Raw genomic sequence first — 14,825 nt, 5'->3', positions numbered from 1 at the left:
CCCCCCGCCCGGGAAACAAGTTACCACCGGGATTCTGCCCTGGGTTGGTCAGTCCCGTGAGACGCAAACCGGGGCGGTGTGCAGCATTTCTCTCTTGGAGGGGCAGCAAGTAAAAGGGTTAGCTATGGCATCTTTAATCAGAAAGGTGATCAGCACTGCGAAAGCTCCAGGGGCCATCGGTCCATACAGGTAACGACGCGGGCGGGTGCGCGGATGGACTCTGGGCTTGTGGGGTCGGGGATCCGAGGTTGGAATAACTCTGGGTCAGACCTGGAGCGGGCTTCGACCTTCATCGGGTCCAACCTCCTCGAACACGCTGAACCCGGGAAACTGAACCCGGGAAAGGGGTTAACATACCCTTTCCAGTGGGAGCCCCACTGGCAACAGGAGCTTGTGTTCCCTGGGACTCTGCCCGGAACTGGAGGCCACAGAGTTCTGCCTGCCAAGTGGTCAGTTTTTTTAATTTTTGGACTTTTTTTTGTTTGTAACCATTTTATCCAGATATACTTCACATGCCCATAAAATTCACCCCCTTAAAGTGTACAAGTCAGTGTTGTTGTTGTCGTTATTGTTTTTATTATGCTCACAAAATACTCACTACTACATAATTTCAGAATATGTTAATCACCTCCAAAAGAAACCGCATACCCATTAGCAGTGACTCCCCATTCTTTCCTGCTAACCCCTGGCAACCACTAATTTACTTTCAGTTTCTGTGGATTTGCCTGTTCTGGACTTCTGTAAATGGAATCCTACGATATGTGGTCCTTTGTGACTGACTTCTTTCACTTCGTATAATGTTTGGTCTAACCCTCTCTTAATTCAAAGGAATAAATCCCATGAACAGATGTGCCTCTCTGGAGAGCTGAATTTTTTTGACAGAGACGCTTAGAAAATCGCTGCTCATCTACCTAAGACACTGATATTTACAACCCAAAGAGAAATGCAGTGGGATGTGTATAAATTAGTTGCCCATGCTTATTTCCCACTAATAAAATCAAAAACAGATCACAACGAAAATCATTTGCTAAGATTGCCCTGACATGCTCTAGCTAAATGTGTATATACTGGCCAGAAAGTCTACACCGTGTACATGTACTCCCACTTGTCAGAAGTGCTGTTAATATAAAAAAGTTAATTGCTTTCTTTTTTAAGTTTATTTATTTATTTTGAGAGAAAGAGAGAGAAGAGAGAATCGCAGGCTGACAGCGCAGAGCCCGACGTGGGGCTCATTCCCACAAACCTCAAGATTATGACCTGAGCCGAAATCAAGAGTCTGATGCTTAATCGACTGAGCCACCCAGAAGTTTCTAAATTACTTTTTTAAAAAAAACTGTATTTTCTTAAAATGTCTCAGCTTTAAAACTACTAAATCTCATCCTATGCATTCTTGGAGACTTTTTGTCTCTAATATAATTTTTGTTACGTTAAATACTTCATAAAGTATACCATGTAACCCTTTCCCCATTTTTCCTTTTAAAAATGTAGTATCTGATCACGGTTAAAAGAATCACAGATGGAAAACTTCTACAACTGAACCACTTGGACTATGATATAATACATGTGTTGAGTACCTACACTATGTCAAGCACAGCAGAGGATGCAAAAAATGTGTAAGAATCAATCCAGTGTGAAAGACATTCACACACGTAGAGGAGAGAAAAGGAAACATTTTCATTTAGTGCATGCTGCATGGCAGCCACTGTGACAACCACCTTCTTCTCTGAGTCCCATCCTCATTTTATAAAAAAAAAACAACCTGTGTCCGAGGTCAGACAGTCCGTAAGTGGCAGAACTGGATTTGAACAAGCCCTAGCTCCGTCCTCTAAACCACACTGCCATGAGAAATAGCACTCCTAGGTGGCAGAACAATAATTACGATAGCAGGGTTAGAAATAAGTGCAGTGGGAATAAGGAGTCATGGGGGCAGGGATGGCAAAAAAAAAAAAAGGAGAAGAAAGAAATTGCTGGTAACTGGGGACAGAGGAAGAGAAAGATTTAAGAGGACTCCTGCGACAGGTGGTCCTTGAGCTGGGTTTTGAAGGTTAGGTTTGCCATTTGTATAGTACTGTTGTAAAGTGATTTTTAAATTACTTTATTAAGAACTTCAGCAGAAAGTCATTGGGCGAAGTTCATTCCAGATCGAGGGAATGACTTGAGGCATAGTGGTGGAAGAATACATGGCATATTTTTTGGAGGAAGTTTTAGTAATCCAACTACGACTTTTACTCTTTTTCTTTTCCATTTGCCAAATCTGTGTACCACCTATATCATAATTTACTTAACACTTTTATTTAAGAGGGCTCACTTTAACACCTTTAAAAAGGAAACTTTACAACAGTACTCTAAATAGAAAACAACCTGAGGAAGGTAACAGTAAAAAAAAAAAAATAAGCTCAAATAAGTAAAAAGCGTAATTCTGGGAAGCTGCTGCAGTTGGCTCAGAACCTAAGACTGCTCTCTCTGTTAAAAGTGATAAATTTCAGGGGCGCGTGGGTGGCTCAGTTGGTTAAGTGGCAGACTTCAGGTCAGGTCATGATCTCGAGGTCTGTGGGTTCAAGCACCGTGTTGGGCTCTGGGCTGACAGCTCAGAGCCCGCTTTGGTTCTCTGTCTCCTTCTCTATCTGCCCTTCCCCTGCTCATGCTCTCTCTCTCTCTTTCTCTCTCTCAAAAATAAATAAACTTAAAAAAAAAGTGATAAATTTCAGGGCACCTGGGTAGCTCAGTAGATTAAGTGTTGGGCTTTTTTTTTTTTTTTTTTTTTTTTTTTAGAGAGGAAGAGCTCAAGCTGGATGGGGGCAATGCAGAGAGGGCAGAGGGGGAGAGAATCTTTAAGCAGGCTCCACACCCAGCCTGACACGGGCTTGATCCTTTGACCTTGAGATCGTGACCTGAGCCAAAAACAAGCATCCAGTGCTCAATCAGCTGAGTCACCCAGGTGCCCCAAGCATCTGAGTCTTAGTCTCAGCTCAGGTCTTGATCTCAGGATCATGAGATCAAGCCCCACATTGGGCTCTACACTGGGCATGAAGCCTACTTTAAAAAAAGAGAAAAAAAAGTGATAAGATTTTTCCCCCTAAAAATGGTATTTTTTCTTTCATATAATTAGAGGATTGATGTCATAATCGCTAACATTTAATGATGTTCACTCAGCACAAAGCACTCTTCTAGGTGCTTTAGGTGCACAGTTATTATTACAGTACTCGTTTTTTGGGTGAAGAAATTGATCTACTTGTAGTTAAATAATATGCCCAAGGTCGACCACTAGGATGGGATATGACAGAATTTGAACTTAGTCAAGCTCTAGAGCTCAATCTTCATCATTTAGTTTGCTATCTCCTGCTATGGAATTACTGAAAGAAAATTGAAAAGGGAATCATTTCCTTACTGTGATTCATTGTTTGTATATGACCTACACTTTGGGAAACACAGGTTCAGAGTTGGACTTTGAATCTAAATTTTTGTTTTGCTTCTTGCTAAAAATTAGCTTTTAGCAAGGTCTGGACTATGATCATTTTCAGTGCTAAACTGAAGAGTATAAACTTTATTTTGTATGCGTTGAGGAGCATTCAAATGTTTTTGTAGAGGAAATGACATGATCAGATTTCTTTTTTTTTTTTTAATGTTTCTATGTATTTTGAGAGAAAGAGAACACACGCTAGTGGGGGAGGGGCAGAGAGTAGGGGGGTAGAGAGAATCCCAAGCAGGCTCCAGATTGTCAGCGCAGAGCCCAACGTGGGGCTTGAACACACAAACCATGAGATCATCACCTGAGCTAAAATCAAGAGTCAGACGCTTAACTGACTGAGCCACCCAGGCGCCCCTGGTCAGATTTCTTTTAAGAGGAAAAATTATTTGGAGAAGACATTAAAGATAGTTATGGGGGTATTACAATAAAAGTAAAAATCAGCAATCTTTTTCCTCCTCTGCTCTGATCGTTCTTCCTCAATCACCCAGTGGTTTTACTTCAGAACAAAATCAACACTTAACCAGACAAAGTGATTATAGAGCCTGGAGCATACACCTTCCTCAAGTGTGTACGTTGTTTAAGAAAGCAAGCAGGGCAGTAATATGCTGGTTGACTTTATAGAGCTGCAAGAAAAAAGAAGGGAAATTTAATATACCAGTATGATGAGAGAAAAAACATCAACCAGGTCACTGTGTGGAGACTTCCCAGGACATAGTGCCCTTAATGCTCTTTTGTATCCAGAGATCATACAAGGCCACTAAAAATGGTGCTAATTTTCAATATTTTATCTTGAAGAAAACCACACTCCCAAGTAACTAGTTATATCCTGATAAAGTTAATTAGACATGTTTTAAGAACCATTTGAAAACAAATTTTTGTGCACAGAGTTTTTATGAGCACAGTTGTTGAAAATTCCAGGTCTTCTCTAGGAAGAATTCAAATGTGTTGAACTTTCAATCCTTGGCATTGTGATGGATGGGGTGTTGTCACCAATTCACTAATCAGCTGAGCACATTTCAGGAGTACCCCAGGACAGAACCTTGAGAGATTTCAACATCACATTGCATTGCTTTCCATTTTGTTAGCGCACTATCCAAATAGTCATGACATTTGGAAGCGATAGTCCATGTGGCATAGATTACAATACATTACAATTACAATGAGAATTCTTACTAAGATTCTTTTGAAAGTGTTATTATCCTTTGAGCTGGCAGTAGAACAGTACACTTAAATGTTCTGGAAACCTAATGACTTGTCTGTGGATAGTAGGTTTCTTATTCTCAGGAAGAGCTAACTAGCTAATTATTTTTGTGAACATCTCTTCACTAATCTATAAGCGATAATTCACATAGCTCAGATAGCCTTAGAGGTCTGTTAGTTTTCTGAGAATAAATGAATTCCTTTTTACTATCATAAATTTTTACTTTTTTTGTTTGCTTTATGTTTATTTTTGAGAGAGACACACACAGAGCACAAGTGGTGGGGAGGGACAGAGAGAGAGGGAAATACAGAATCTGAAGCAGGCTCCAGACTCTGGGCTCTCACCACACAGAGCTCGACGCAGGGCTCGAACTCACAAACTGTGAGATCATGACATGAGGCCAAGTCAGACGCCCAACTGACTGAGCCACCCAGGTGCCCCAATAAATTTTTTGACCAATGATAATGCAAATGGGCTTAAACTATATTTCAAATATAGGGAAAGTTAAAATTACTTTGCAAAGGGCCTAAGGTAGCCTAATTCTACATAGGACAGTTAATAGAAACCTTGTTAGTTGATGATACTTTTCAACCTGAAGAAAGCTTACACATTAACAAACTCCATAGTTACCTGTTTCTGGGCCAGGGTGAATAGCTATCTATTATGGCCCAGATAGTTGAGAAGAATTTCTAGACTTTCTAAATCCTACTAACCAAGTTTAAATCTACCCTCTTTCGCTCTCCAAGCCCACACAATAAGCCAGTGGGTCCTGCTAAAAAGCTACTTTCCTGACAGCCAAAGTCATTTAAGCTAGTAAGTGGTTAGAGAGCAAAACATGAACAAGAAGTTATTATGTGCCCACTAGTGCAAGGAATCACCTAGGCCCTGCACAGCTGGAGACAGTAAGACACAGCTCCTGCCTTCAAGGGGTTTACAGTCAGTCTGGCATACCCCAGAAATAGGATAAGAACAGAACTAGTTATACTATAAGACAAGATCCTGCTTATGGTATAAGAATGGCTCCTCTGAGGTTCAGATGAAAGAAAGGCTTAGTACTTGCCCAGGGAAAGTGTGTGTGTGTGTGTGTGTGTGTGTGTGTGTGTGTGTGAGTGATACGGTTTTCAGTGTAGTTTTGTTTACAGTAGCAAAATATTGGAATCAAGGGGTGCCCAGGTGGTTCAGTCGATTGAGTGTTGGACTCTTGATTTCAGCTCAGGTCATGATGTCACCGTTGGTTAGATCGAGCCCCTCATCATGCTCCATACTACCAGTGCGGAACCTGCTTGGGATTCTCTCTCTCCTTCTCTCTCTCTGTCCTATCCCTGCTTGCAATCTTTCTCTGTGTCTCTAAATAAATAAATAAATACATTTTTAAAATATATTGGAATCGATGGTAACTAGTAAAGTATGTCCAAACAATAAAATACTATGCAGCTGTCAAAAGAATAAGGATGCATTCTGCATATAGTTACAGAAAGATTGCAATATACCATTGAGTGAAAAAAGCAAAATGTAGAAGAGCATTTAGTATACCATATGTTATATAAACAGGGAAAAGATATATTTCATTTTTACTCATATATGCGTGCAGAAACTTTGGAAGAATACGTAAAGGAGAGCATTCGTTATCTGTAGGGGCTGGAAACTGGGCAGGAGGAGGATAAGGAGAGAAAGGAGGAGATTTTTCACTGAGATTATTTGTATTTCTAGATTTTTGATCCATGTGAATGTTCTCTTATTCAAAAAATTAAGAAAAGAATTATAGGGATGCCTGGCTGGCTCAGTCAGTAGAGCATGCGACTCTTGATCTCAGGATTATGAATTCAATACCACATTTGGTGTAGAACTTACATACATACATACATACATACATACATACATAAGTATATACATACATACTATATTTTAAATCATAAAGAGAAAAATTATGGTCAGGGAAAATCAGGGGAAACGAAGATTAGAAATGAGAATGTAATATTAGAAATGTAACGTTGGAAATGAGAAGATGCTCTTTCTAAATAAACATGGAAATGATAAAACAATTTTACTTCTAAATTTAAATTGATACTAAGTTTTCTTTATCAGGATTTTAAAAATGGTGGTACTTAATGCCACTGAATTGTGTACCTAAAAATGGTTAAAATGATAAATTTTATCTTATATATGTATATATATATATATATATTACCACAATTAAAAAGAGAAACAACAGAGGTGTTTTCTTTATCCAAAAACTAATACATTTTTTTAAGTTGGTTTGTTTGACTCTTTTTCAGGTCTCAGCATGGCTTATTCTGTTTCTTGTGATTGTACCCTAATTCTGAAATTTAGTATCCTCATTACAAAACAAGCCTTTTCCAAAAACAAGCACTTTATAGAAATAAAGTGTTCCCATCATAGGTGGATCCTTAATTGACACTTCAAGAAGCAGTAATGAATCTTGTCCGAGAATAACTACTTCTTTTCTAGCAGTGCTCTTGGCATTGCATTTTTGTTGTTACTGTCTTGCAGTTCTGTTGAGGTGTAAGTTACATTAAAGTTCACCCATTTTAAGTTTAGAGTTCCATGAGTTTTGGTAAATTCTTAGAGCCATGCATTTGCTACCACAGTCAAGTTTTAGCACATTTCCATCACCCCCCAAAAATTCCCTCATACCCATTTGTGGTCAGTCCCCACTGTCCCCAGGAAGTCACTAATCTACTTTCTGCTGTTACACTTTCTCTTCTAGAATTTCATATAAGTGGAATCAAATAATATGTAGTCTTTAGTTGGATCTATCAGTGGATGTTTATTTTTTGTTTTTCTTTTTTGCTATCATAAATAATGCTGTTCTGGACAGTCATGTGAAGTCTTTGGACATATATTTTCCTTTCTTTTTGGTATAGCTGCCTAAGAAAGAAATTGCTGGGTTGTATATTAAGTATATGTTTAAGTTTTTAAGAAACTTGCCAAACTATTTTCCAAAGCATCTGGACTATTTTTGCACTCCCGCCGATGGGGTACATATTACAGGATTCTGGTCACTCTACATCCTCACCAATCCTTACTGTTATCAGTGACATCTTATTGGGTGTAATGGTATTTAGTGAGGTTTTGCTTTACATTTTTCTAATCAGTAATAATGTTGAGCATCTTTTATGTACTCTCTAGCTCTCATATGTCTTCTTTTATGAAATATCTGCTCAAATCACTTGCCCATATTTTATTGGGTTGTTTATGTTACTGAGCTATACGAGTTCTTTATATATTCTGGGGACAAGTGCTTTGTTAGATATATGTTTTGCAAATAGTTTCTCCCAATCTGTGACTTGTGTTTCCATTTTCTTAAAGATCTCTTTCAAAAAGCAAAAGGTTTTCATTTTAATGAAGTCCTATTATTCTTTTATTTTACATTTTGTGCTTTTTGTGTCCTAGCAAAGAAATCTTTTAGCATTGAATTTTGTGTTTTATATTTTATATACATACTGTATTTCCGTTTATTGCAGTCAGGCTGTGTTAGTCGACAGGACCATTTACATTTCAGGACAGATAGGCATGGACCCTGCAAGTGGACAGCTCGTGCCAGGAGGGGTGGCAGAGGAAGCCAAACAAGTAAGTCATTTTTCACACTTGAAGTTCCCTTCTTTATTGCTTTTTAATACTGAAAGTATTAAGAATACATTTGGCTGATTTTTTATAGAGGTTATCAGATAAATGCTTTTAAAGTTACTTACTGATTGATTTAAGACAGTTTTATATCAGCAGAAAGTCCAAACTTTGAGGAATCATTTAACAACAACAAAAAAGTCTACCTTCCAAGGGTGACTTCAAACCTGAATGTTTGGATAGTCACTAAACTGCAGTAATTATTTTATAGTATATACATATATCAAATCATCATATTACATACCTAAAACTGATGCAATATTATATGTCAGCTCTCTCAATAAAATTACTTAAATCTCAATTAAATTATTGAAATCAGATAGCATCTTGCCACTTCCACACGGATTGGGAAATTTCTTATCAGGGCCACTTAGCTGAAAAAAAAAAAAAAAACAAACCCACAGAAGTAACAGTCAACATTTGTTAGTAAGAGAGAACTATCAAAGATTATGTGCAGGGGTGCCTGGGTGGCTCAGTCGGTTAAGCAGCCGACTTCGGCTCAGGTCATGATCTCGCGGTCTGTGAGTTCGAGCCCTGCGTCAGGCTCTGTGCTGACAGCTCAGAGCCTGGAGCCTGTTTCAGATTCTGTGTCTCCCTCTCTCTGACCCTCCCCCATTCATGCTCTGTCTCTCTCTGTCTCAAAAATAAATAAATGTTAAAAAAATAATAAATTTTAAAAAATAAAAAAAAGATTATGTGCAATATGTGTCTTTTAAAATAAGAATGAGGAGTATAATTCTAATCCAATAAATAGAATTAAATTATAATTTTATGCATTCACTGAGTCATTTATAATATCCAAAGATAGAAAACAATCTAAATGTCCATCTGTAAGGAACTAATGAAATAAATCATGCTAGTTCCATACAACTAAATTAATGTGGAAAAATCTCCCAACATAAATTGGTAGGTGATAGAATAAAACACAGATGCAAAACAGCTTTGCACAATATGCTACCATCTGTGTGTGTGTGTGTGTGTGAGGGTGTGTGGGGTGGGAGTGGTGTGCATTTATGCTGGTGTAAGTATTGACTGTCTCTTCAAGGATATACAAGAAGCTGGGGAAGAAGGAAGTAAGGGTAGGAGACATCTTTTCACCGTATATGGCTTTTTTATAGCTGTTGAATTTTTTTGCCATATCTATGTATTACCTATTTAGAAGACTTTTTTTTTTTTAATAAAAATATGAGGGTGCCTGGGTGTCTCAGTCGGTTAAGCACCTGACTCTTGGTTTCAGCTCAGGTCGTGATCTTACAGTTGTGAGATTGAGCCCTGCGTCGGACTCCACACTAAGCGTGGAGCCTGGTTAAAATTCTCTTTCTATCTCTCTCTCTCTCTTCCTCCTCCCTCTGCCCCTCCCCCACATGCATGTGTATACTCTCTCTCAATTCAAAAAAAAGAAGAAAAAAATAAATAAAAATATCAAATATAATGTGCCCAGTAAAATAAAGAGGAATAATGAACTGAAAAAATTGTACATTAAGGAATGAGTGAAAAACTGATGTTTTTCCAAAGGCCAGAGTGTCAAGCATATGCATAATTTACTGATACTGTTTTTTGAGAAAAAGAACTCTTTAAAATCAATTATCGCTTTAAAAGCAAACATGTTTTAATGCTCACTAGCTCTTATTTACCCTCAAAGCAATACAGAGTTCTGAACTCCAGAAGCTATCTCTTTCAGCTTAGTGGACACTGGCTGAGAACTTTGCACCCTCTAGCACTGAAGAAGAGACTTCAGTCTAGTCTTTCTACTCACAAAAGGAGACAAGGTCTCACTATATTTCAGAAAGATTCATTCCATTACAGGAAAGCCAAGAAGCAATTCCCTTGTATAGAGGTGGCCCAGAAGGAGTAGAATTTCCTAGAACGGGAGGATTTTTCTGCAATATAAGCTATTTAAGGAGATATTAGTAAAAGTTGATTAATTGAGTTGAAATAAAGCTTTAATGTAACATCCATCCAGTGCCTTAGGTCTTTCTTGCCTTGCTTCATAGGCTCTTACAAACATGGGTGAAATTCTGAAAGCTGCAGGCTGTGACTTCACTAACGGTGAGCAACTCGATATTCCTTCACATTTGTTTGATACCTGTTTGATTCCTTCACATTTCTGTTTGATAACTCTTTTTGAAGAATATGGAGCATCCAGTAACATGCCATGCCATATCTTGGTTGCTTTTGAAAGCTGTTTTAATTTCAGTCCCATTTTAATCAATTCAGTCGCAGAACCATATGTTTTTCTAAGTAATATTTTGAGTGAGATCAAATAGCTAAACCTAATAACGATGTATGTATCTTTTAGTGGTAAAAACAACTGTTTTGCTGGCTGACATAAATGACTTCAACACTGTCAATGAAGTCTACAAACAGTGTAAGTAATTTGGCTTCATTACTGTATTCCGTTTTAAGAGAAATGAGTGTATTGACCTTAATGATTGTCCATTATGAATTAAGAGTGATAGGAGATGCTAAAGAAATGGCCATAGATCCTGTCCTAAAAGAATTGTCTGATTGGAAACAGTGTGCCCCCATGAAAAAGATCCAAGATACTTCTATGGGATTCCCTAGAATAATATACTACAGTCTTGCAAATTCATTTTCCGAAAGCTTAATATCGATACACTCTTCTCAGGCTTTTAAGCCCTCCTAATAATAACACATAGATTGTATTTTTTAGTGCTGTGATATGACCTCGCCACCATCTCTGTTCTGGCTCTCAGAATCCTTAGCTGGTTAATTAGTTAATGGTTTTATGCCTTGGTTTCTTCATATGCAAAATGGGGATAAAACTTTATAGGGTTGTTTGAATGCTTAAATGAGTTCATATCACATAAGTATCACTTTAAAAATAAAACCCTATTCATATCAAACAAGATCAAAGTCTCAAAGCATGTGAATATTTTCCTTTTTCCCAGAAAGCGAAGACATTTTTAAAAGTATTCACTGTCATAGGAATCCTATGGCAAAATATTTTATCAAACTAATATGAATGTTAGCTTCTTTTTTTTCAGTGTTGCTTGTATCTAAGCACTGATAGATCTATGAAGCACTTACCAGATTCTTGATTGTGCAGTCACAATACAGTGTCTGAAAACTAAAATGAAATTCTTTTAAATTTAGATTTTAAGAGCAGTTTTCCTGCAAGAGCTGCTTACCAGGTTGCTGCTTTGCCCAAAGTAAGTACACTTTAAAATGACTAATGTACACAATTTTAAATGCCTACATTGTTTTCTGAATATAACAAACTAAGCACTTTTGCAGCAAATTTTTAAAAGAAAAAAAAGAAATAATCCCTGTTTTCCAGGATCTGTTTTTTTTGTTTGTTTGTTTATTTACCTTAGAGAGAGAGAGAGACAGAGCACAAGCCGGGGAGGGGTAGAGAGAGAGGGAGACACAGAATCCAAATTAGGCTCCAGGCTCTGAGCTGTCAGCATAGAGCCCAACGCAGGGCTTAAATTCACGAGTAATGACATCATGACTTGAGCCTAAGTCAGATGCCCAACCAACTGAGCCATCCAGGCACCCCTCTGGTTTCCAGGATCTTAAAGACTAAAAGGAAATACCCAATATTATATGTACAAGGAAAAAAAATTAAGAAACTTAAGAATTTTTTTTTAATTTATTAATTTTTGAGAGAGAGAGAAGGAGCACAAGCCGGGGAGGGGCAGAGAGAGAGAGGAGACAGGGAATCCCAAGCAGGCTCCGGGCTGTCAGCAGAGAGCCTGATGCAGGGCTTAGACTCACAAACTTCGAGATCATGAGCTGAGCTGAAATCAAGAATCTGACACTTAACAGACTGAGCCACCTAGATGCCCCAAGAAACTTAAGAAATTTTTAAAAGTTGTCTTAAAAATTAAGAAAATTAAAAATTAAGGCCACACATAGACCTTCTATTAGAAAAAGAATCTCAAAACCAGTGGCTCACATATTTTCTCACCATTCCTAATTTGGTATTCGAGCCTAATCAGAAGCTCTTAGTAGCACGGTATTCCTGCCTACAAAGAAGCAGCCCCTACTGACTTCCACTTGTAATTGTGAGTGGTATTTTTTATTGTTTTAATTGGCTGTTACCGGAATGCTCAGTATCATCAAACTTAATTAAGGTATTGGGTATAGTAGAATGAGCTCTGAACTTGGAATCAGAAGACATGGGTTTGAACCTCTGCCACTTAGCTCTGTGTCCTGGGACAGGTTGAATAACCTCTCCAGGCTTCAGCATATCATTCTCTGGACTGAGGAGAGAACACTGTCTGATATAGCTGCAGTGAGAATCCTATGTGCTAATGCTTATGGACGTGTTCGGCACAGGAGCCTGGCCTGTGGTAGGTTCCCAGGGAACGCCTCCTCGTCCTTTCTTTCTTTGAGAAATTTAATGTTAAAAACGCCCTATTGCTGTTAGTTGCATACGTTTTTAGTAGGTATTGCACAGCTCTCTTAATTTGTAAAAAATTACCTAAACGTTGCTTCCTTATTTTCCCTGCAGGGAAGCCGTGTGGAGATTGAAGCAGTGGCTGTCCAAGGACCTCTCACAACGGCGTCGCTATAAGCGGGGCCGGCATTATTCAGTCTGGAATCTCAATAATGTTTTTAAATTAACATCTTAATTTTTACAGTTGACGTTGGAAAGTGTATGATTGACTAAAACATTGGAAGTCACTATGGAAATACCATATAATAAGGGGAATTGAGTGTGAACTGAAGATTGGATGACAACTCCCGTTACTGGTGTTATAAATCACACGCATACTCGTGACTGGATGTGGGGAAAAAAACGTGCATTCCGTACTTCCTCAAATAAATGAAAGTAAAGGGAAATAACATGTAGGAGAGAGAGGTTGCTATTCCTGATAAATAATAAAAGCACACCTAATTCAATTAAAGCCTATTAATTTAACGATGTGCAATATTGAATTCTCACGTCAGCTGTATAACTCTGCTTTCACTTGAGTAAAATTAAAGTACTGAAGTTTGAATGATAGAGGTGAAGGGGAAGAGAGTGGACCACAATTTTCATAGATAATATTTTTCTAATGGAAATAAACAGACATGCAGATTTTCCTTGGTGTGATCTGTTCACTTATTTTTTAACGGTTTAATTTATACATTAAAGCACTTACCTAAAGGTGGGGGAACCATGAAGTTAAAACTCCAACTATTTTTTTCTCAAAACTTATTTCTGACTTTCTGCATGTTTACACTGTTGTAGTCAGGCTGTGTATAACTATTTTGTGTTTGATTCATTAAAGTCTTTTAATTTAGATGAGGAATACATGAATACTTCCTTGCTGTAGAATAAATTCCAACACAGAAGTGTATAGATTAAAAAGAAGTACCCAGGGGCACCTGGGCGGCTCAGTTGATTGTCTGACTCTGGATTTTGGCTCAGGTCATGATCCCACAGTTCGTGGGATTGAGCCACCAGCACAGAGCCTGCTTGAGATTCTCTCTTTCCCTCTCTCTCTGCCCCACCCCTGCTCACGAACATGCACGTGTTCTCTCTCTCAAAATAAGTAAACTTTTTAAAAAAGTAAAAGTACCCTTCACTCACTGTCTATCCCACTTAACTCCCCAAAGAGAACCACTGCTAAGAGTTTTCACTATAACCAGCAGACCATTTTCTTCACATACTTGATCATCCAGTTTGGTTTCCACTTGTTTACGTAAGTGGCACTTTATGTGTTATTCTCAGGTTGCTGTCTTCTGTCTTGAAGATCTTCCGTATACATAGGTATATGTCTACCTCATTTTTTAAACTGTCAGAGAGTGTTCTTTTGTGAGAACATGCCTTAGGTGATTTAACCCCTCCTCCAAACAGTTCTGTGTTTTCCAGATGATCATATTACAGCAAGGCCGCCATAACATTCTTAAACGTACACATACCATTCTTAAGTATACAAAATCTTGTTAGAGCATCTAACAAGAGCACAGACTTTGGAGTAATTCCATTGGGGTTCTAGGCCCACATCTACCACTTAGTCACACGACCTTCAGCTAGTTATTTAACCTCTTAAAGCCTCAGTCTCCTGAGACATAATTGCACCTCTCAAAGGGATGTCATTAGGATGAAATAAAATAATGAATATGAAAAATTACTTTGCAGAGTTTAACACACAACAAAGGCTCAAAAAGGCCACCTCTATTTACCAGTATTTAACAATTATTAATCGTATGGAATAACATGCTAGATGCAAAAGTTTCTGCAATTTAAATGACTAAATTTATTAACAAAAGATAAGTATGACAACTCTTCAAGTAGGCAAGTTTGGGAGTATGGCAGAGTAAATTGATGAGATTAGGCACTGAAAATTATTTTAGACACTTTTACATGAAGCAGTATAGTTTAGTGGTTAAAGACATGTACTCTAGAGCCAAACTACCTGAGTTCAAATCCTGGTCCACCATTTATAAGCTTTGTAACTTTGGGCAAGTCATTTAAGATCTCTGGGCTATTCTGTAAAATGGCGCTGATTCATCTATAAAATGGGGATATTAGTAGGACCTACCTTATAAAGT

General features: G+C 38.0%; 1 protein-coding gene across 1 annotated transcript; it reads left to right on the top strand.

Moving 5' to 3' along the window:
- Positions 1-4: 4 nt before the first annotated feature.
- RIDA (reactive intermediate imine deaminase A homolog) lies at positions 5-13,370 on the top strand. The gene is made up of 6 exons (XM_019468036.2): positions 5-189; positions 8,156-8,261; positions 10,310-10,364; positions 10,615-10,683; positions 11,433-11,488; positions 12,796-13,370. The coding sequence occupies exons 1-6, from the start codon at positions 125-127 to the stop codon at positions 12,856-12,858; spliced, it is 414 nt and encodes a 137-aa protein (XP_019323581.1). The 5' UTR covers positions 5-124; the 3' UTR covers positions 12,859-13,370.
- Positions 13,371-14,825: the final 1,455 nt, after the last annotated feature.

Source organism: Panthera pardus, unplaced genomic scaffold (assembly GCF_024362965.1).
Source record: "Panthera pardus isolate Hobbes unplaced genomic scaffold, ASM2436296v1 HiC_scaffold_7, whole genome shotgun sequence".
Classification (NCBI taxonomy): Eukaryota; Metazoa; Chordata; class Mammalia; order Carnivora; family Felidae; genus Panthera; species Panthera pardus.
This window is presented reverse-complemented; position numbering and strand designations above follow the sequence as displayed.

What these genes read in the sequence shown, in the direction of transcription:
- RIDA (XM_019468036.2), top strand. Translation starts at nt 125, where the DNA reads ATGGCATCTTTAATCAGAAAGGTGATCAGCACTGCGAAAGCTCCAGGG. An exon ending in GGGGCCATCGGTCCATACAG is followed by an intron (nt 190 to 8,155) that starts GTAACGACGCGG and finishes CGTTTATTGCAG; the next exon opens with TCAGGCTGTGTTAGTCGACA. An exon ending in AGGCTGTGACTTCACTAACG is followed by an intron (nt 10,365 to 10,614) that starts GTGAGCAACTCG and finishes TGTATCTTTTAG; the next exon opens with TGGTAAAAACAACTGTTTTG.